The sequence below is a fragment of the Morchella importuna genome (genome assembly GCF_003444635.1).
Source record: "Morchella importuna strain M04M26 chromosome Unknown Morimp01GS013, whole genome shotgun sequence".
Classification (NCBI taxonomy): Eukaryota; Fungi; Ascomycota; class Pezizomycetes; order Pezizales; family Morchellaceae; genus Morchella; species Morchella importuna.
Genome location: NW_025763410.1, coordinates 417,302 through 438,097, shown reverse-complemented (window position 1 = coordinate 438,097; position 20,796 = coordinate 417,302). Strand labels below are relative to the sequence as shown.

The following is a 20,796-nucleotide window of genomic DNA, read 5'->3' as shown; positions in this document are numbered from 1 at the left end:
AAAGATGCTCAGGGGAAATGAAACAGTGCAACCCCAATCATTCGTTGGTCGTGTTACGTCCGAAAAAAAGGGAAAAAAATACTTTGATATCGTCTTGGTCTGGACTCTCGACATGGGTACTGTTAGCAGTAGGTGATGATGCTGTTTAAAGCTCTCTAGGTAGCAATGCTATTCTTTCCTTTCCCATCGTTCTTTTGTTTTGCTTTTCCTCTCTCTCATGCCTGTTCTAACGCAAAAAGGATAGTATATCCATAAGTACATGTGCAACCCCAGAAGTCTTCCCTATCGCCAAACAATGGGGCTGTCCATTTAAACCGTTCTACCGAGTTGAATTGTCCGCGCACCACTTTTAAAACTTTGAAGGCGGAAGTGAGGCTAAGATTGCGGGTTCAAGAATGCCCAATATCCGCTTCTAGAGTATTCTATCCATGCGGGGGAGGTTGGGGAAAATTATCCGCCTGCTTAACTAGCTGATGAGTTCACTTAAGATGAAACGTCAGTTGATCAGAGTGTAATTGTTTCATCCGAGGTACCGTGAGATAGGAGTTTTTTTTTCTCTCGTCAATAACGCCGAAAATCCTACCGGATTACAGCGTTCTCTTTTGCCTTGTTTTTTTGACTATTGATGCGCTACCTACCATTTGACTCACTATTGTCAATGCGTGAAATTAATGCGTGCTGGCTATTGCGACAGTATCCTGCTGACTTGTTGACATAGGAAAAGAAAAGAAGAAAGCGCCTAGCAACACACAATACTGGATTTCATTATTGCTTGCCAAGAGAATATCGTTCCTTGAGTAATGCGCTGGCAGTCGTGGCAGAGTGGAGGAGGTGTTGGTAGCTTATTGAGATCTCAACAACATCGGAGAAGGGGGTGAACGGACCGAGGTTTTTTTCAGGATCCTCAATTTTTTTTTTCTTTAATTTCCGAGATTTAACATCTTCGATCTCCCTCTGCCTAGGCCACTTTCAAACCGAACTGCCGTACATGCTCACATATGCGCGTACGCATAGGTAACAAACAACCCAGTCGCGTGTTTAGAGCAGACCAGCGCCCATTGACTCGTCTGTATATTCGGTGCGCAATGAGGCCCCTGGGTGGAACTGAATCCCGCCGTACCGTTTCAGGAATTGGGGACTTTCACCGCGAGGTATCTCCGAGACCGTTCGCAGAAAGAAAAGAAAAATACATCCCTTTTGCTCCCCTTTCCTAAAAACCTAGCTTTAAAGCGTATGTACATACCTGTTCCTGTTTGTGGAGCCTTGTAGTCATAATAGAGATACGGAGGGTCGGCACTTTGTGTCGCGTCATCTGGCTTTATCTTTTACCTTATCATTTGGAAATTACACTATGTGCAACAATGATCTGGTAGAACATGCCACAGTTCCGTCATGGCAATATGGGCACCAATCGATTTTTCCGCTTTGTTTTCTTGTAACCCGCCGGTTTTCACCGCAACGTTAACGGCAGCAGCGGCGGTGTGACTGAGGGGGGATCGGTGGTAATATGTACGATAAATGAAGCGGGATTGATCATGATCTGTCAGGCTTTCTTCTGGCCGACCCCATCCATGTCTTGTGCTTTTTCCGCTAGTGTGTGGTGCGAAATAGCCGAGAGATCCTGCCTTACTACTGCCCTTCCTCACTATCCGTCGTCCTACTCTACTCCTCTTCCTTATCCTCCCTCTGTAATCAATTGCAATCAGCCTTGTAGAGAGCCATGGCCATCGTTCGGTCGTTGAAAAAGGGGGATTTGTTTAATGCTGCCGGTGGTGGTGGTGGTGGTTGTTTTTTTCGGTCTGGGGGTGGTGGGCGCTGTGTGCATCATGTGCTATCTGCTGCTGCATGAAGGGTGTACCTACATGTGTACATACGTCGGATCCGCGGGAGCCCGGATGCGCCATGTATGTAGGGTACCTTACCTGGCTGGCTGGCTGGTATGTACATACTCTACTAATGTAGGTACTCGTTCGCCTCGGTCATGGTGCATCACTCAGCCAGCCATCGTTAGCTAGCGTGTGTTGTGGTTGGTGAGGCTGTGCTAGTGGGTTATTTATTTATTTGTTTGTGGCTGCTTTGGGGTTAGTAAGGTGGTTACTACGGGGATTTTATTAGGGGGAACTAGTGGGGTTACTGACAAATCGGGATGAGATGATGGGGGAGATTAGATTATCTTATCTGTACTTATATTAGTTGCCCTCGCGTGCAGCATGGTGATAAGGTGCGGCCCGGCCCCCCCGTGGTGCTTTGGTGGGAGTGTTTTAATCCGTGGATGGATTGGGCGTTGCAGTTAACGTAGGTGGCGGTGATGGGTTGAAGGGTGGGCGAGTGACTGGTGGTGATTAGGTGCTTGAGGTGTTTTTTTTTTTTTGTTTAATTCATTAATCGGTGCTTGGGGTGGAATTGTTTGTTGGGCACTATTGTTCGCGCGTGGTAACTACAGTGGCAGAAACATGGGTGAAACTACTATTGCGGTCTTTTAGAAATGCCGTAGAACTGCAGTAACATTAGTATCGCATACTTTGTTAAAGTAATGGATTGGCATATTCTCGCAATGCCGTATTCAATTGATGCAGTATCAATTTCACCGACATGGTTGATACTCTAGTAAGTCTTGGTGTGCCAAAATGGAAATGGGTATTCTGGTTAACATCCGGTTTAATTCGAGTCGCTTTCATATCTACCTCCGGCGCCGGCGGGCCCATAGCTGGTCCCTATGGCTTGGTGCGTAGTTTGCTAGAGCGTGATTAGAGGGGTTTTGGTATCATCGTGTCCTGTTTTGCTTATTTCTGTACCCTATGTAGTCGGTAAAGATGAAGAAAAAAACTCGTGGTGAGGGAACTACGCGGTATTGGTTTGGTCTACTATAAGAGGTGATCAGGCTTTTGTTGGTTAATGATTTTTTAAGAAAACGCCAAGAATAGCACTACCGTTAATACTGAAAGCTTTAGTACTTGGAGATTAAGGGCACGTTTGGGGGAAGTGTGGTTTAGAAACTACGTTAAGTGGAAGTTTTGTTAGCACATTGCTAACTCAGAAATATTAAAACGGAGTTTTGGTCTGCCAAGCACGAGCTCAGTTAGGTGGTGGGGGATGTGTGTTGCAACGAGAAAAAGTAGGTCTGACCCAGCTTCTCAGAATTCAGTAATGTTAATGAGATCGATTTCCTTAACAAAATGGCTTGCTAAACAGGCCAACTTATCAGATAACGGAGTTTTGGGAAAAGTCCGTTGCATAACAGCGTTTGGGGGTCTTAACCTCCGTTTAGGTGGTTGCCAAACGCGCCCTAAGCCAGTTAATCAACGCTCAAATATCAGGAATCCTATAAAGATTATGAGACGAGCCAATCAGGTAATCAAACCAAGTAATAGTCAAGGTACTAGGAAGATCGTCCCGGGAAACCTAACCCTACATATTCTAATAATCTAATATTACTCACAGTATGAAATACGGAGCTGGGAGTCCCGCGGCCCGATAGAGTACCGCTCCGAGGAGGGAAATAGTGGCGTAGGAGTGCGAAACTGTGGTGATTTTGGGTCGGTGTTTAGGTGTTGAATGTGGGGATGATTTCGTTCCTTTTTTTTATATTGTCTTTTTTATGTCGTATGATTATATAGGATAGGGTATTAACATATACTAATCTATTAACAACTTTAAGTCTACCTGTGATAGGACGTTGTTTTGGGTACGTGTGTTGAGACCCGGTGGAGTAGACTTGCGAGCGGAACATTTCTATCACCAGCTATCACTCGGCTTGACCTACGGTCAGGGATTTTGATAAGGAAAGAAAATAGCGTTATCCCTTAAGCTGTCGCGAAAATGCTGACCCACCAAAAAAAAGCAAATTTGGTGTGGCTTTACTAACAGGTCCCGTTATCTCTCTTATCAAATAATAGATCTCTCATACAAATCTAATTCCTCTGTTATAGGGGGGTCAGCATCAACACGTTAAGGGATAACATAGGGTCCGTGTAAACCCTTGGGCTGCGGCTGCGGGAGCAATATAGGCGATAGGGTGAATCCAGTGGGGATTGAAAGCCTTATAGGCCGCCATTAAAAGTAGATTAATTGTCCTATCATTTTTTATCAATGACTAAAACTTTCCCATATGTATCTCTTAATTCCTGGCCGTAGTCTCTAGTAGGAGTGGAAATGCATCAATTTTGACGTTTCCCATACAAAAAGTTGCGAGATACACATTTTTGATGCAATAACCGACCTACTGTTTTTTTTTTTTTTTGTTTAATTCATTCTACTGTGTGTTAAAGGCATTCCTGTCCAATTACCGACGAGTTTACAGATGCGTTTACCTGTTAAAGACATGTTAAATACAAAAAAAAATACGACTTTACTGACGACTTTACCAAAGAAATGATGGTTTCCGGTGTTTCCCGTTTTCCGATGAAGTCCCTCCTCTAGATCTCGAGATAGTTGAGTCCCCAAATAGAATATTTCGATGGGGTCATCAAATGGTATCTGGCATCAATGGGCTTGTAACAGTTGGGGAATACAATTTCATTTTGGTGGATCCATTGTTTGGCATATACATGCAGGCAATTCTTGCTTGATGCTCCTGGTATAATAGTAGGATGCTCTTTGATGATTCGTTTCATTGGCGGTGGCCTTGGTCAATCATGTGAAGCATCACCGGTGGCCAAAACTTACTCCCCCATGTGTATACGCCCAAAAACGGGTGACAGAAGCGTGACAGGTAAAGGCATCAGTAAAGTCATCCGTAAAGTCGTCTGCAAAGCCGTCCTATTTCCCTTAAAACGACTTTCCCTCTGCCAAAATATTGACATTTCCCAGCGAAAATTAGGACCCCAGAAACGACTTTCCCGACGACTTTACTTAATATTCGAGGTACACATTTCCACTCCCCCTAGAGAGTTCATTTTGGTATGTTTCATATATCATGAATTTTATTCGAGCACCCCCCCCCCCCCGGATTGTCTTCTTTGGGTATCATGGACGCCCGTCTGCATACAGTAAAGTCTATAGGATCGGATAATAAAAGAGATATCAAATTAGAGATCATCGGCCTGCCGCTGGACATGCGCATGAAAGTGCTTGTAGTCTATTACCCGTAGCTTTATAGCGTTTCCGAACACGACCAATATTGCATGACATACAAAAAGGTGGATTTGGCGCTTTTTCGTATGTCATGCAATATTGGTCGTGTTCGGAAACGCTATAAAGCTACGGGTAGAGCCTTTGCGCTGAGGGATCCGGAGTCTTTTTTGACAGACTTGGCATTAGTTAGCCAAGCAATTATAGATCCAGTCTTGCATTTGACTCCCAGAGAGTTGGTTAATCGCGAAATTAGACCTCCACTCCTTCTATCCTTTGTACTAGTAGAATCACCCCCTAGTCTAGCATAGCTTGGCGAATAGGATATGACATATCACAGTTTGGAGCTTGGGCCTTCTATGGGTCCATTTCTCCCTATCCATTACAATAACGTCCGACCATGAACAAACTCAACCTCCTCAAGCCTCAGTCAAACAAACATGCTTCGACTATTTAGACAACCTGGAGTCCGTGTGGCACAACAACGTATTCAACTCAGAAGGTTTACCAACCTATCAGGAGATCAGGGTGGCTTGTCCGGGCTAGGAGAAAAGCGGGAGGCCTCTCGTAATGCCGAGTCCGAAGCCAAACAACACTGGGCTCCGAATAACAATGATCGTTTGGTAAGTCGCCCCACATATAACGGGTTACTGGCTCAACTAACGGGCGGTTGGATAGTGGGATCATGTCAATAAGTTAGATGACCGTGTCGCTGGCTTGAGCAAGGTATGGCTCATGTTCAATAGTAGATGAAACTTGACTAACGATGGTAGGGCTTGGGGGATTTTAAAGGCGATGTCAATAAAACTCTTGGAGAGCTTGTTATGAGGATGGAAGCAGGCTTTGGGAGAATAGAAACGAATATGGCAAAGAGCCACGGGGACCTTAAAGCCGATATAAAGCCACTTATTTGGCAAGTCCGTAGCCTTCTTGGAGGGCGTCACTGGTATGTGTAATAAAATACTCATGAAGTGCCAGTTATTTCAATCCATTTTTTTTTTGTTTAATTTATTGATCGCATGCGCTATTTCAATGCTAATTTCTTTAGGTTGTTGGGTTTCTTGTTAAAACCTACTTGGAAGACCACAACATTTTCTCCAAAAAGCAGGCTGATGCAACACCTCAACTTGTTTCTGGGCTAATCGACGTCCAAAAGATGGATTTAAAAAAATAGCTTATCGTATTGTTTCAGAGATATTATTTCCGACGGGTGTGTCGGTCGATAGATGGTTTGAACGAGGTCAGGGAGTTTGATTCGTATTATTAGGGGTGTTCAAAAGGCCACCACGTTCGCTAGAAACAACCGATTCTTATATTCAAATGTTCCGTTCGGAGTCGACACTCACCACCGTCTACAGCGCCAAGCCCACTAGCCCAACAACTCTGTTCAACGAACTCCACCGTCTACTCCATCGTTTCTACAACCACAAACACACCGAGCAATCAGCGACAACAGTAATCTCGGTCTCGAAGTGTTTATTTTAAATTGGGTTCTTACGGTTGCTTGTATACAGCAAAACCTTGACAGCAGGAACCACCAGCACTCAAATATTTAAGCTCAATGGCTTCCCAACGTAATACACAGTCTCCGTCAAAAGAATATCCTAGCTAAGCATGGATCCAGGTATTGCCACTTGGGCTGCAACCAACGTCGGGGTCGTCACTTCTGGCACAGTCATCCTCGTGGGTGCACTCACCACATGGGACAATCACCGTGGACGAGATCATCAAGTCACCACCATCGAAACTAATCTCGGCACACGGATTGGTGATCTCGGCACACGGATTGGTGATCTCGGCACACGGATTGGTGATCTCGGCACACGGATTGATGTAGTCGACAAGAAGGTTGATGAAGTTAAAGAGGAAATCAAGCATACTCAAGCAATCGCCTTAGGAGCTGCATATGTAAGCTTCACTGGAAACCAAGCCATGAAAAACAAATGGGCGAAGGATATCGAGAAGTATGTTATGTCCGACTATAAGGACTGCCACACGGTAAAGGGTATCGCGAAGGTTGCGTCTGGAAAGTGAGGAATTCTTTCTAGAACGGTTAAAGGTTAGTGGCAGATTCCATTCATCAGCCAAGGAGTGTAGCTGACTATAATTGATATTTCATATTCTTATAGGTTTCCGATAACAGCAGGAAGACTTTTTTGCATTACGTGGGTAGTTCGAAGTTCTATCATTTGAATTAGGGTCTGCTTAGAATGGTCGGGATGAGGCGTTGCTCTTATAGGTTGCTAGATTTGTTACTGGTTAGGCGACTACTGGAGATACATTAAGGTGACCTTTTATAAAATTGAAGCTCTTCATTATTTTACTATAGTTTGATTTTCCTAACAGGCGCCGCTAGCATCAAAAGGGAAAAGTGGGAGCGTACTAAATTCTCCAACCCATCTCAAGAGCGCTCGGAAAATACGTACTAGGGTATAGCGAAAAGTGATCAGAATCTGATAAGAAAAATACACGTATTCACCGCAGCATTCACTTATCAGATTCTGATCACTTACCCTCAACACCCAGTACTTTTACTAAATCATTCAACCAATCAGACCTCGAGCTAACTTTTTTCGCCCGTACTAAATCCGCCGTCCGTACAGCTGAGGACCGTTATTATTGAGTATATCAAGAAAGGGTGAACTGACTGGGAGGATGTGGGCTCCAAAAAACTGGGGCAGATTGAAGAAATATTGGAAAATCGAATATCAAGAAAGAGAGTGAATTGGCTGGGAGGAGGTGAATTCCAAAAAAAAAGGAACATGCAATTCGTGGACTGCTTGACACACCAACGAATATTGTAATACAGAGTGAAGGTCATAACGCCACTTTGCTCTGTGACGATCGATTTGAGTATAATGCCGATAAGATAGCCCCCCCCGCGGAGGGCGCTACATATGTGTTTGACCCCCGATAGAGCATATATATACCCTCACGAGATTGCTGTATGCCCTTTTTTAAATTGTGTCGCCTGGCTGACGCCGGAGCGGAGTTCGGGATACCGAAGATCCCGTGATTACTATCCATCGTGCTTCCAAGCGACGTTACAAAACGACCCAATTGGTTTATTATTGGCCACGTCCCATGCAACAGTAACAGTACTGATAGCTATGGCCAGACAGACAGCTTGTGCTGCACTGCTAACCGAGCTTCCAATTGAGTTGTTCAGCCTCCTAGCTAGTTATCTGACTGTGCCTCTGCCACGCTTGGACCGAAAATAAAAAAAGAGTGCACTGGACGATGTGGGGCGGGCAAGATGCGGTGGAAGTGGAGAAAGCAGCTGTCAATTGCAAGGCCTCATGGACCACCGCTTTGGAGGTGTTGCAGTGAAGATCTCATATATATGATATGGGAATTGATGTATCGTGCAGCCTTTGTACCCAGAAACAAATTGAGATGAAGAGATATAGTGCAGCCGTCGGGCCGATGGGAGGCCGCGGGGGGAACTATTAGATATCCGGTTTCTGGCAGTGCGTTACACACCTAAACTAGTTTCAGTTGCTCTCTTCCACGGTACGGTAGATATGTACTATGTACGCATATGCACGGCCGGTACGGAAGAGTTGAATGGCCATGGGACCACCCGCGGATTTTTCCAAGTTTGTTGGGAGAAGATTTAGAGAGTGCTTTTTGTTTTCTTTACCCAGCTCCTAGATCCTGATCTCGACGGTTCTTCCAGAGAGGTTACTCGGGGCAGGAATAAAGTACCGGACAATGCAGGTTTTTGGTTCACCAATTGGTTCACCAATGGGTGCGCGTGCTAGGCGTGAACCACTGCAAAAAAAGCCCAGAGACAAAACTTGCATTGTCCGGTACTTTTTTGCCTCCCCCGAGTACCCGAGTAGATTGCGGGTACAGGATACATGATGTAGGGAAGGGGTGGAGAAGTCTTTTGGTTCGGTACATGTATGTATCTACATACCGTTGGGCTTTTATCCGGCGGGTGCAGATGTGCATGTAGGCAGGCATGCGGTTATCGGTTTGGGCCGTTCGAGAGAAATCGGGATTATCGTCATCGTGCATATGAGCATGGCAAGGGTTTGGGGGTCGGGTTTTGGACGTGCATGCCATGCTAGACTCTGGATGGTTAACGACATACATGGAGATCAGTACCTACACTTACACGTAGGATCTGACCTTTTTCTACAGTAGAGTAGATACATATACGTACTCGGTATATGCCTGCTGCATGAGTATATCGACTGGCGGGTACTAATTGTAGATACTCTATCACACGTAGTACTAGCGTACTCCGTGGCACAATTGTGCATGGTGTAAAATACCTAGAGTAGCTTCTAGTGCGTGTAGATACGCACGTACTTGTAGTTCCAGGCCGTCTAGTCCTAGCAAAATTTGGTGCGGTCGTATGTACCGCATCCCACGGGTATTGTGGAGCACGCTACTAACATGACGGAAAGACCACCGCGGCCGTAGAACACCGTCTGCAGTCTAAAGCCGAAGACAACGTAGCTAGACGTACCTCCGAGACACAGTCGAAGAGTAACATAGGTACTAGCTCTAGAACCAAGAAGAAGAAAAAATTCACCACGGCTCCAGGGAGCTCTTTCGTCAACATTCTTCCTCCCCCTCCATCCATGTTTTTTTCTTACACATAACACACACAACATCTCGATCAAGACCCCAATCCCGTGGATCAATAGAGTGCCCTGTGGTGTCTCGCTCGATTATCAGATAAGATTCCCCATTAGAGTTATAAATCTCCTAGAAGTCTCAGTTTTATTAGCCTCGTCATGGGGGAGAGGGGGAGGCATCAGATATCAAGCCTCTGTCCAGATCGAACGAAAAGAATGGAACGATTAACACAAAGTAATCACTTACCATGCACCGCGGTTGCCAGCTCTAGCCCTGGGGATTAATTACTCTGCCTGCGGAAAATGGCTTTGGTAATGTTACGTGCAAATAATCTTTTGTGTCTCGTATCGGCAACGACAGACAGCATACACTCCCAATATCTGGTACCGGATCAATCATCCCATCAACCCAGTGCCACGTACCAGGTAGCTACAATCTGTTTCCCTCGCTCTAAGCTAAATTAGTATCCAACCCCCCCCCCCCCCCCACCCCCCGCGTTCCCGGCGCACTGATATTGCCTGCTTATGCTGTTGTGTTGCTGATTCGCTACGTTGCTGATCCTTCGGATGGGGAGCCCTGATTTGTTCGTGTCATGTAGAAAGCCAAGCGAAATTCGAACGGTGGTTTGGTTTTGCTGGGTCACGCTGGGAGTTTGGTGATGCCCTACTAGATACTAATCCAGCAGTCCACCCGGGCTGTTGGTGAGCGCTCCATTAATGGTTGGAGCTTTGCGGATAAAACACCCGACTGAACGACCCACAGCTGGGAACTCGAGTTGTTTCGCAACCTGTGTTTGCTACTGGGCAATGTACGCGTGGAGTGGTGTACAGTTGCACCTCGCTATGGCGGAACTCAATATGCCGGATCCCTTGAGAATTCTATTTTTCTACTGCAAAATCAATTTGCTATCCCGAATTTCTTGGGAATATTTGCTATCCCGTACAAGATTTGGTGGATCTTGGCCATCCGGCATAGCGAGGTGCGACTGTACTACCTACTCTATTTCCCTACTCTAGAGTTACAGCGCCCCATGGCAAGGCCAAGTAACCCGCCGTTATACAACCGCCCCCCTAATAAGGGCGTCCCTCACCAACCGGAACCATTACCAGCGTCCCACGGAACAGAATTGATATGCATATTTGCCCTCACCCCATACCGGTCGACAATCCCACACAGAATCTGGATGGTATAGCGGGCCCCCAATATGGGGTCCGGGATTGTGGGTTGGTGGTGCCTGACCTTCCACTCAGCTGGGTTATTTGTTGTGGTGCTCTCAATATCCGACAACCAAGCCCAAGCAATGATATGATTTATGGGGTGGATAGGGCGTCTCACCTATCCTGGTTCTATTATTGCTGGACGACGCCCGGCCGGGTTGCGCACCACAAAACAAACATCAAACCAGCCGGCTTTTTCATATGTATTCTTAGCCGGTTCATCGTTGTCTAGACCTGCTCGGGATTTTCAACATCACGTGATTGGGCCCAGGCTAATGGTTCCCCTGAGCTTTTGCTGCTGTTGATGCTCGACGTGGGGGTACATAAAACCCAAGGGCAGGCAGCTCGAGGACGGGGTTGATTGAGGTGATGATATTTTAATCTCCACATTGACCGCAGAAACTAGAGGGGATGAGCCTCATAAAAATATATTGTCCCAGGTGTACAGGGTATTTTCTTCAATCAATCCAGCCATGTAAAGAATGTCAAATATTCAGGGTTCCGGTTGGAGTACCGAAATACTATCGTTTCCCAAGCCAAAGCTATCCCTACCTTCGGGTCGGCGGTCAACAACTGATGGCAAGGCAACGCAACAAAGCCAATCCATGGACATCACCCGCGCGGGGGGAAAAGGGATAGAAGCTTCTTCGTGACCGGAATCCCAACAAGCTGACTCGTCCTCTCCGCCGAGTCCCAAGTCCCGAGCGAGGGAACAGCGGGTTCGATGCCCATTGTCTTGCCTTAATGCCTTATCTGGTCCCGACGTACGTTCCGCCTGCCTGGCGAGACGAGACGAGGCGAGACGAGATGATGCTCTGCCGGTACGGTACGGTAACTCTACATACGTGTTTCCCCGTCGGCCACTCGATCGACCCACAGACATGGATGGCGGTAAATTCTAATTCATACCCCTCTCACGCACACGTGTGGTGGCCGTTGACGGGTTTTTAATTATTTCTTTCATTCTTTTTTATTTTTTTCTGCTGGCTTGTGGTTGGTTGTGGTTAGTCATTGGATACCGACCGGCCGCACAAGGTGATGACGCTGCCCTGCGCTGCGGGTTTCGTTTTATGTATGGATCGGAGGGGATGCATACATATATATGCAGGCTGGGGCCGTGGGCACCGCTGGGGCGAATCACGCGAGAAGAGTAAACAGTTTATGTCTACTGGGATACTGGACTTACGCAACGTTAATTTGGTGGGGGCGCAGGTCTTGGTTTTTGGTTTTTTTGGGAAGGGAATTTGGAACGTACATACCTACTCTAGACGTACATACATATGCTGGCTGGCTGTGGAGATGACTATATGTACTTTGCAATGCCTCGGTGAGTGAGTGATCTGAGCTACATGTAGATAGAAAGGAATGCCGAGGGTTAAAAAGGTAAGCAGCTGGTACAACTATACTCTGTTCTAGTCTGCTCTATTAGCACTAGTAGCAGTAGTAGTGTACTAGCTAGGTAGGACTAGAATAATGACTGAGGATCAATCTGCGGAGCCCGGAGCTGGAACATGCAGGGTACGAGAAAGTCGGAAGAATAGATAGGGAAGACAAGAAAAATATTAGCCTACTACTACTAGGAGGAGTGAGGGTATTTCCAATTCAGCAAGAAGTCGAGAAAGAGAGACTAGAGAAAATAACCACGGACACCAAGTAACTCTAACTACCGGCGGTACTTGGGCAGGTACCAACACACAATATGTACAACATAAAACTTACCAGAAAATTAAATCAAAATTCCCCGATGGGCTGGCTGGCCGTGAAATGATCCACCACCACCACCACAGACAAAGGAAAGGGTAAGTACTAACTACGTACATATATAGAAAAGCGCTTTAGAGTAGTTTACTGTGAGATACCTACATGTAGGTACACTAGGGTATACACACAAATGATATGACCCCAACATACAATATGCACATCCCTCCTCCTCCTCCTCCTCCTCCTCCTCCTCCTCCTCCTCCTCCTCCACCCTCCACCCTCCACCCTTATTCCGCATCATGCCCGGGGTGTTGGGTTAATTTGTGGAGGGGAGGGGGGTCGCTGGGCCGCACGGAAGCGCTTTTTTATTTCTTTTGGGACGTTCGTTCAGGTTTGTTTATCTGCAGCATGATATGAGCCATGAGTGCCTAGCAGCACACTGAATTAAGCACCCGACCCGATCAACGGCCAGCCAAAGTTCAAAAACCCTCACCACCCCCCTTCCCCCCCCCCCCTTCCCTCCCCCTTACCTGGCTCTTGGTTTGGTTTTACCTACATATCCTTATTTTTCGTTTCTCTTTTTTTTCTTTCCCTACCCAGTGTCCTGGACCTCGCTGCCAGAGAGAGATAGACAGGACAGACCACTTATATACTTAAACCTTACCCACACCACACACACACACACACACCGGCCTCTCACACACCGCACACCCTGCGTTCGATTTCGTACATATCACCCACCACCGTACAGCCTCGAATCGCTGGGAAACCCGAACACCTGGTTCACTCACTCGCTTCATAAGAATCTGCCTCTCCCACTCCCACTCCCACTCCCACTCCCCCTTCCTTCGCCGAGTAGAGTGAGGTGGTGCTCAGATAATATTTGCTTTGGGTATATATTGCATTATTATTATCATCGATCATCCCAACCGCCAATCCCAATTCTAATCCTAATCCGAATATTCCCAATCCTAGGTCGGGCTGGCTAGCTGGACTAGATTAGAGACGTAGCATAGGCCTGGTAGGGTGCACTGCATTGCTTGCCCATACCTAGTATTAGGCTGCTGAGATCTTGTTTAGAAACGAGGAGAGGCCAGGGGGATCCAACCGCTACTATATTATCTGTTGTTTCCTCTCTCTCTCTCTCCCTTTTATTTTTTTTGTGTGTGTTGCCTCCCCGACTCACACATACCCTTTTTCTTGGGGGAACCTACCGGACGGACCTGGCTGGATATATATAAACAGGTTTATACCACACATACACCCGGCGTTTTATTGGAAGGGCTCTCTAGCTCTGCTTGTATTATTACGTACCCGCGATAGCCCAATACCAATTTGCCTCCTATAGTTGTGTTAACCTTACGCACTTTACTCACTTCTACCTCCAATCCAATCCAATCCAATCCAATCCACTTATTCCACCCACCCACCCAGCCGGTCCCACAATTCCCACCCAATACCGCATGCATATTATGCAAACATGTCCACCCGCCCGCCCGCCCCCCCAAACCCAAACCCGGCACTCGCTCCCCCGCCACTCCTCCGCCGCCGCCGCCGATCACCATCGCCGGCGGCCCCATCATCCACTGGCACTATTCCTCCTCCTCCTCCGGCCCTAAACACATGCACCACCACCAGCAGCAGACTCGACACATACAACATCCCACCGCAATTCCTCTACGGCGGTGGCAGCAGCAGCAGCAGCAGCACAAGATCGCCTGACGGCGTCCTGGCAAGCAACTACTCGCTGAAATCCGAGCTGGAGAAGATCCGCCTGGAGGACCACTACTTTTTACGCCCCTCCTCCACCGCCGCCGCGGATGCAGACGCAACGCTGGAGCCCGACGAGTACCCAGACCCGGAGAACATCAATCTGAGCTCGCTCATGTCGCGGATGCGGCAGATCCGCAGCAGCGGGCAGATCCAGTACCGCATCCCCAAGAAGCGGCGGCGCGCGGACGAGCCCAAGCCGAGGGCGGAGGGGGAGCTGGAGGATGACGAGCTCGAGACCGTCACCATACAGCGTCAGAAGAGGGTCAAGAAGAATCCGAGGGGCCCAAGGGGAGAGAAGGAGAAGGAGAGGGGCAAGGAGAAGGAGAAGGAGAGGGGCAAGGAGAAGGAGAGGGAGAGGGAGAGGGAGAGGGAGGAGGAGGGTCAGGGAGTGGAGGAAGAGGGAGAGGGGGGGGTTGTTGAGGCCAGCGTGTCATCCACCCATGGTGCTGGAGACGATACTGGAGTGCCATCCGCCCATGGCGTTGGATGATGAGCAGTTTGATGCTATGGAGGCGGAGATGGAGGCGGAGGGATCAGAGATGAAGCTGGTTGTTGAGTGAAATCTTGAGGATTTGTTTTTATTTCTGTTATTTTGTTGTCCTCATGCAACAATCCTCAGGAGGTAATTGTCGACATTTTCGACAGTGCCCTTCCTTTAACCAGAGTGCCGGGTTCTTTGCTATAGGTAAGGATATCTCTTTTCTTCTTCCCCACATGGTTTCCCCCATTTTTGGGGCACCAAGGCTTCGGGTTGAAACTAACTGTCTGACCCTAGGTAGTGGAGATTACTCTATTTGTCCCACAGTTTTGGTTTTCGGTTTTTTCTGCTATTTCGATTTGGCTTTTATTTTTTTTTAACTTTTTTATTTCTTTTCTCTTTCTTTTTTGGGTTTGGTTTTTGGTTTTTGGGGATTCGGGTATACATAAAGGACGGGCTGGAGTTTTACACTATGACTTATTTGGGAAGGAGGTTTGGGGGGGGGGGGGGACCGAGGGAAGGGGAAGGACGGAATGGGGTATTCATTATTTTTCTGGAGTTTCAAGGGTTGACGGTACTGTAATAATTGGCCGCTATTTGCGGACAGATGGACTTTGTTTTGTTAACTAGTTGGCCCAGTCGTTCGTCCACTCGGGCGGATGGGAACTAGATAGGTACTGTAGTGTATGTAGAAGTATACTAGGCACTGTACTCTACTCTAGAGTAGAAATATCAGCTCATGTAGTTAGGGGTTCCCAGAGACCTAACTCATGGTTCATCCCATCCCAAATATCTTTGAGACTTTTTCTCTGGGCTCTTAGCTTACCCCTGTGCAGCAGCAGCGTGATGTCTTATGTCTCACATGGCCGCCGGCCACACATCGAGCGCAGATGTTCCCGCTCTGTCAAGAGATTCTGGGATTAAGAATTGAGCTGATCAATTGTATATCAGCGCGTGGCGCGCGCGCGCGATTGGAGTAGGTACTCAAAATGCTGTTGGTGGTACTCTAGGTTATATGCACTAGTACGTAGGTACCTACATCATCTGTAGGGTCCGATCAGGGACTTGGGGGGGGGGGGGGTGATGGATGATTTGCAAGTTGCAACCCAACCTGCCTACCGCTCACCACCGGCCATGTGTAAGGTACCTGGGTCTCAGGATGCTTCTTCTTGCGTGCAGCATGTCAAAATGAGCTAGGTGTGTGGGGGAACGAGTTCCCAGCCCCCAGGTTAGCTGTTTTTTCCCCCTTCCCTACTGGAGATCGTAAGCTGCAATGAGGATATCGAGTGTACCCACAATATCAAATGATCGCTGGCCCCCACGTCGACCCTACGTCGACTCACTTCCCAACCAAATCAATGAACCATCTGAAGGGACCTAACAGAACAGAGCAGCCGCCCGCCGAGACTACTTTAATACTAGTTTGATAGTCAAAAAAAGCCAAAACAAAAACTGGGACCTGAAATTTGTTTCTGTTTCAAAAGGTGTCCCCTCCGGATCCCTTCTCGTTCAAATGACGAAAATAAAACTATCTGGACCGGAGCCAGGCCCTCACACGCGCCGCATAGGGATTCTAGAATCGACAGTTTCACGGAATGACGATATTGTGGTGGATGGCCTAGACCGTAAATGTAGAGTAGGCGCTCTGCAAAACTATGGTTGGGGCTGGGTTTGCGACATGCTGATTTGCGATGATGTTACGTGTTGTGGCCTGGCCCGTGGGTGTGGGATAGCATCAATTGGGACTCGGGAGGTATGCAGTTTCAGCTTTCTCTTTCGCTGGGAGGAGGATGCTCGTAACGGTTAGGCTGCATGAGAAGGCCAATGTTTCTAGGCTATCAGCAAACGAAAAAAGGAGAAGGACATTTGAACTCTGATAGCCTGTACGTTATGGAGAATAACTACGCATGTACTCTACTTACAAGGCACCGTAGTTACTCCATTATACTATTTGAGTGATAACGGCCACTAGACGAAATGTAGAGTGGTTATCCTGATCAGCTGTAGGCTTTCACACTATTCCCTTTTCTCTCCTATTTTACACTGTATATAAACAGGCATGTAGGCTCATTTCACATCTCGCAGTGTGTATGTGAGGAAAATCGTCTGGTATTTCTCCAACAGCCAAGAAGATGCTTCCACTGGACTGACAGTTGCAGCGGGAGAGCAATTCGGCGGCCTGTAGAGTATGTAGTCTACCCAGAGTAGTAGAGAAGTCGCAAAGATCGATCGACGCCATGCGATGCCAATGTCAACCTCCCTTCAACCACAGCAACCACAGTCTCACCACTCAACCCACAGGCCATGCTTTGGCCTTTGAGCACGCATACAATACCATAATATCAACTTTCCAGCTGGTCAGATCTAGTCCTAACTTTAACACAGCTCACCCTGATATGTATGATGCTCAATTCCCCGATCACACAGACATGTTTTTGTTCATTACGGAACCTATCTCCTACGGTTCCTTATTCGCTGGTAACTTGCTCATCTTTAACCTTGACTTTGCAGTGCCCCTCGGTCCCCTGCTTTCCATTATTTTATCTGCCCCGAGCACCGTGCATTTGTTGGGAAGAAGACATTTTTGCAGAATGAAGCTACTCATAGGCGTAAAGGAAAGAAAAGCAGCTTGCTGGTCACGCCCAACTTAATCTCCCGAACTCATGTGTGTGGTGATTCTTCAGGTCTCTTGCTGCCCATTGCAAAAACAATTTTGTCATACCAACGTGCTAATCAAGACATCGCATGGCATCCGCCGGGAATAAACCGGCCGGCATACCGGGCTGCGCCGATTACTTCCTAGTCTCTGCCAAATTCCAATGAAGCGATAGCGTTAGGATTATCAGATGTAAGGCTCTTTCCTCTTCTATCTCCTGCGCGGGTACCTACGAGTCGGAACGACGACATCCCAAGTTCTACGGCCACGGCTCGGCCCTGGACTTCAGGGATGCTGTTCTAGACTCCAGAAATGTGGTGTTCGGGTTAAACGTACATAAGTTGGTGACAGTTTTTTTTTTCAAGCAAGAAATATGCCTATCTATGAACTTGCTCAGGCCAGCGGTGAAGGATAAAGGTTATGTACTGGGCGAAGCTAAAGTCAAGATGCAGCGGTATGTGCGGTCGGTAAACAGCAGTGGGCTTGCTTTTCTAGGTCACAAAACCTCCCGCATAAAGCATGTTCTCTGAGCACTCAGATTTTCGTTTAACTAGCCATTTAGCGTGGATATCACAATGGAATTTAAAAAAGTAACACGGCCAAGAAAAGCGGGGAAATAATGACACAAAATAAATTGGTATCGTACCAAAAGCCAAGGAGTGTAACCATGGTCCATAAACAACAAGCCAAGCTTTGTTTCATGAGAGTAAACTTACTGACCGGAGTATGACAACGAGTGCAAACTTATGACCAAGCTATCAACGACACATTTCGAGAGGTTTGTGGTGCGCTCCCCACGGCCCGGCTCCGTGCAGGTTCATCCAGATAGAAACAGACTTTATTCTTTAGCCAGTGAGTGCTTTAGTCGTCAATATATAATCATATATACACGGAACGGAACAAAATGTACTCAGGAACTCACCCCACAGAACTGGATATGATTTGCATGCAAAGAGATGCATGTTACACCCACGGCATTTCCGGCAGGTCTGATTTGCGCACACCCCCGGACTAATTCTAACCGAATCGAATAGTCGGAGAAATAGTTAAAACTCAAACTACGATGCATCGGACCGCGTCTCCCTGATACCAATGCGCCGGTTCCATCAGGTACTGACAGCCCATTTACAGGCCAAGAGCTTAAAGATAATATCGACAACTGTATTTGTCCACGCCCAGAGAGACCTGCATGATGTTTTCCCTGATGTTTACATGATTTTTCAGTACTTGGGCCGGAATTCCGTCTTGGTTATTATTCTTTTCGTGAATTCGGTCGAAAGAGCTCGGTGGATTCTCCAATGTTGAGTCCGAAGCTTCTCTTTGATGTGAATAAGGATTAGCTATAAAACCAGAGACATCCAGCGTGGTTTTTCTGTTATTCCTCAAACTAGGAAGTAGTGAGCATCACGAGTAACCCGTACCTACTCGATCACCATGAGAACCACATCACTAATTTTGGGAGCGCTCGCTGCGTTCCAATCTGTTCTTGCCGCCTCGGTCAATGATGTGTGCACGGTTGGATACTGTACCCTTAACGGCGGGTAAGCTTCACATTTAACCTCTCCTTTGCATTGACCTACGGCAGCGGACTAACTAACAGAAACCTTACAGAACGAGTGGAGGGAGCGGCGGTGTTACAACCACGGTCTCCTCATTAGCTGCGCTCAAGACTGCAGTTGCGGATGATGTTGCACGGATAGTGGTAGTCACCGGTACTATCACTGGCAACGAAGCTGTGCCAGTCGGATCAAACAAATCGATTCTTGGAAGCGGCGGTGCAAGTAAGTTATATTCTAGACTCCTCAATCTCCCCACCTCCTTTTGTATTCTCCGTCGGGCGATCCATATATTAACCTCATTCTCCAGCCCTTGTTGGTGTTGGTTTGAGAGTCTTGGAAAAGAAGAATGTCATCATTCGGAACCTTAAGATCCAGAAGTGCCTGGCGCCTATCGATGGAATTGGTATTCAGCTATCGACCAACGTCTGGGTCGATCACGTTGACCTCTCTGCCGACCAGGATCACAGCAAGGTAAGCTTCAACCCGCTGCATAGTGACATATTACCCGCGAACTTCACACATTAGACTTCCCGTGTTGTCCCCATGATCATTGGCTTATCTTCACATGTTTACGTGCAGGACTACTACGACGGACTCCTCGATATCACCCACGCGGCAGATTATATCACTATCTCAAACGTCTATTTCCATGACCACTGGAAGGGATCCCTTATTGGACACAGCGACAACAACGGTGCTGAAGACATTGGCACTCTCAGGGTAACATACTACCAGTGCCATTTCCAAAACGTCTATTCTCGTGGCCCCAGTCTACGTTTCGGAACAGGTAACCAGACCATCCCCCATCTCAAATCGAAGAATTTCATTACTGAAACGTACTAGGACACGTCATCAACGGCTGGTACGAAAATATGGAAGATGCCGTGAACACCCGCCAGGGCGCTCAGATGCTCCTGGAAAACTCTGTCTGGAGCGGCATCACGAAGTGTGTGATCTCATCAGATGCGGGTTACGCCGTCCTGCGTGGATGCGATCTTGGAGGAGGCACCAATAGTGCACCGACTGGAACGCTGACTAGCGTTCCTTACTCGTACACTTTGCTGCCTGTGACATCCGTCCCTAGTGTCGTTGGGGCTAACCAAGGGGCTATCTTGACTTGGTAGAAATTTCTTCTTACCTAGGGCCTGAGGTTGGAGGTAGCTAGCTAGCTTGACATGTAGAAGTGGAAAAAAAAATTGTTGAGACATACTGCGTACTGTGTACATACATACCTATTCCTGACCGTAATCCACTCGTTGCGTGACAGGCCATGCTTGGCTGTCTGTCAAATGTGAGGAATTACACCCATGATCCATGAGCCGGGAGTGACACACGCCGAAATATTTAAACGACTAAACCAGGTGATAGAGTAGCAAAAGATATGAACGTAGAGTATTCTAACAGGTAGATAAATAATCAAAAAGATGAGTACTCATCCGATTAATTTTAGGGTAATATTTTTCGGGGGAAGATGCTTGCCAAAAAGGCCAATGACCCATAGCGACAACGTACTGCAAATCAATTAATTAATAGTTTTAGTGACCGCAGCCTGCCGATCGAGGCGAAGGGAAGTGACCCGAGATGGGAGTGTCCCGAACACGCAAGCCTGCTGCGGAGTTTGAGAACCTCTGTAACTATTGAATCCTGAAGATAATTAATTGAGATGATCTTCAAGTATTTTTAGTAAGGTTTCTTAACCTCGCTCCAGGTTACTGAAGCAACCGTGACCGCCGAGTGATACTTTATGAT

General features: G+C 47.3%; 4 protein-coding genes across 4 annotated transcripts; all 4 read left to right on the top strand.

The window, feature by feature from the left end:
* Positions 1-5,510: 5,510 nt before the first annotated feature.
* LAJ45_05032 (uncharacterized protein) lies at positions 5,511-6,026 on the top strand (the record flags this gene model as incomplete). Its single annotated transcript, XM_046114606.1, has 3 exons — positions 5,511-5,693; positions 5,749-5,796; positions 5,844-6,026. 3 exons carry the CDS (start codon positions 5,511-5,513, stop codon positions 6,024-6,026), a joined length of 414 nt encoding a protein of 137 aa, XP_045972155.1.
* A 605-nt stretch (positions 6,027-6,631) lies between these two features.
* Positions 6,632-7,499, top strand: LAJ45_05031 (uncharacterized protein; the record flags this gene model as incomplete). The annotated part of the gene is made up of 6 exons (XM_046114605.1): positions 6,632-6,644; positions 6,695-7,034; positions 7,102-7,129; positions 7,200-7,235; positions 7,334-7,356; positions 7,427-7,499. The coding sequence occupies 6 exons, from the start codon at positions 6,632-6,634 to the stop codon at positions 7,497-7,499; spliced, it is 513 nt and encodes a 170-aa protein (XP_045972154.1).
* Positions 7,500-14,061: 6,562 nt separating this feature from the next.
* Positions 14,062-15,212, top strand: LAJ45_05030 (uncharacterized protein; the record flags this gene model as incomplete). Its single annotated transcript, XM_046114604.1, has 3 exons — positions 14,062-14,835; positions 15,000-15,039; positions 15,130-15,212. The coding sequence occupies 3 exons, from the start codon at positions 14,062-14,064 to the stop codon at positions 15,210-15,212; spliced, it is 897 nt and encodes a 298-aa protein (XP_045972153.1).
* A 3,710-nt stretch (positions 15,213-18,922) lies between these two features.
* On the top strand, positions 18,923-20,171 carry LAJ45_05029 (uncharacterized protein; the record flags this gene model as incomplete). Its single annotated transcript, XM_046114603.1, has 5 exons — positions 18,923-19,029; positions 19,100-19,269; positions 19,355-19,518; positions 19,573-19,834; positions 19,891-20,171. The coding sequence occupies 5 exons, from the start codon at positions 18,923-18,925 to the stop codon at positions 20,169-20,171; spliced, it is 984 nt and encodes a 327-aa protein (XP_045972152.1).
* Positions 20,172-20,796: the final 625 nt, after the last annotated feature.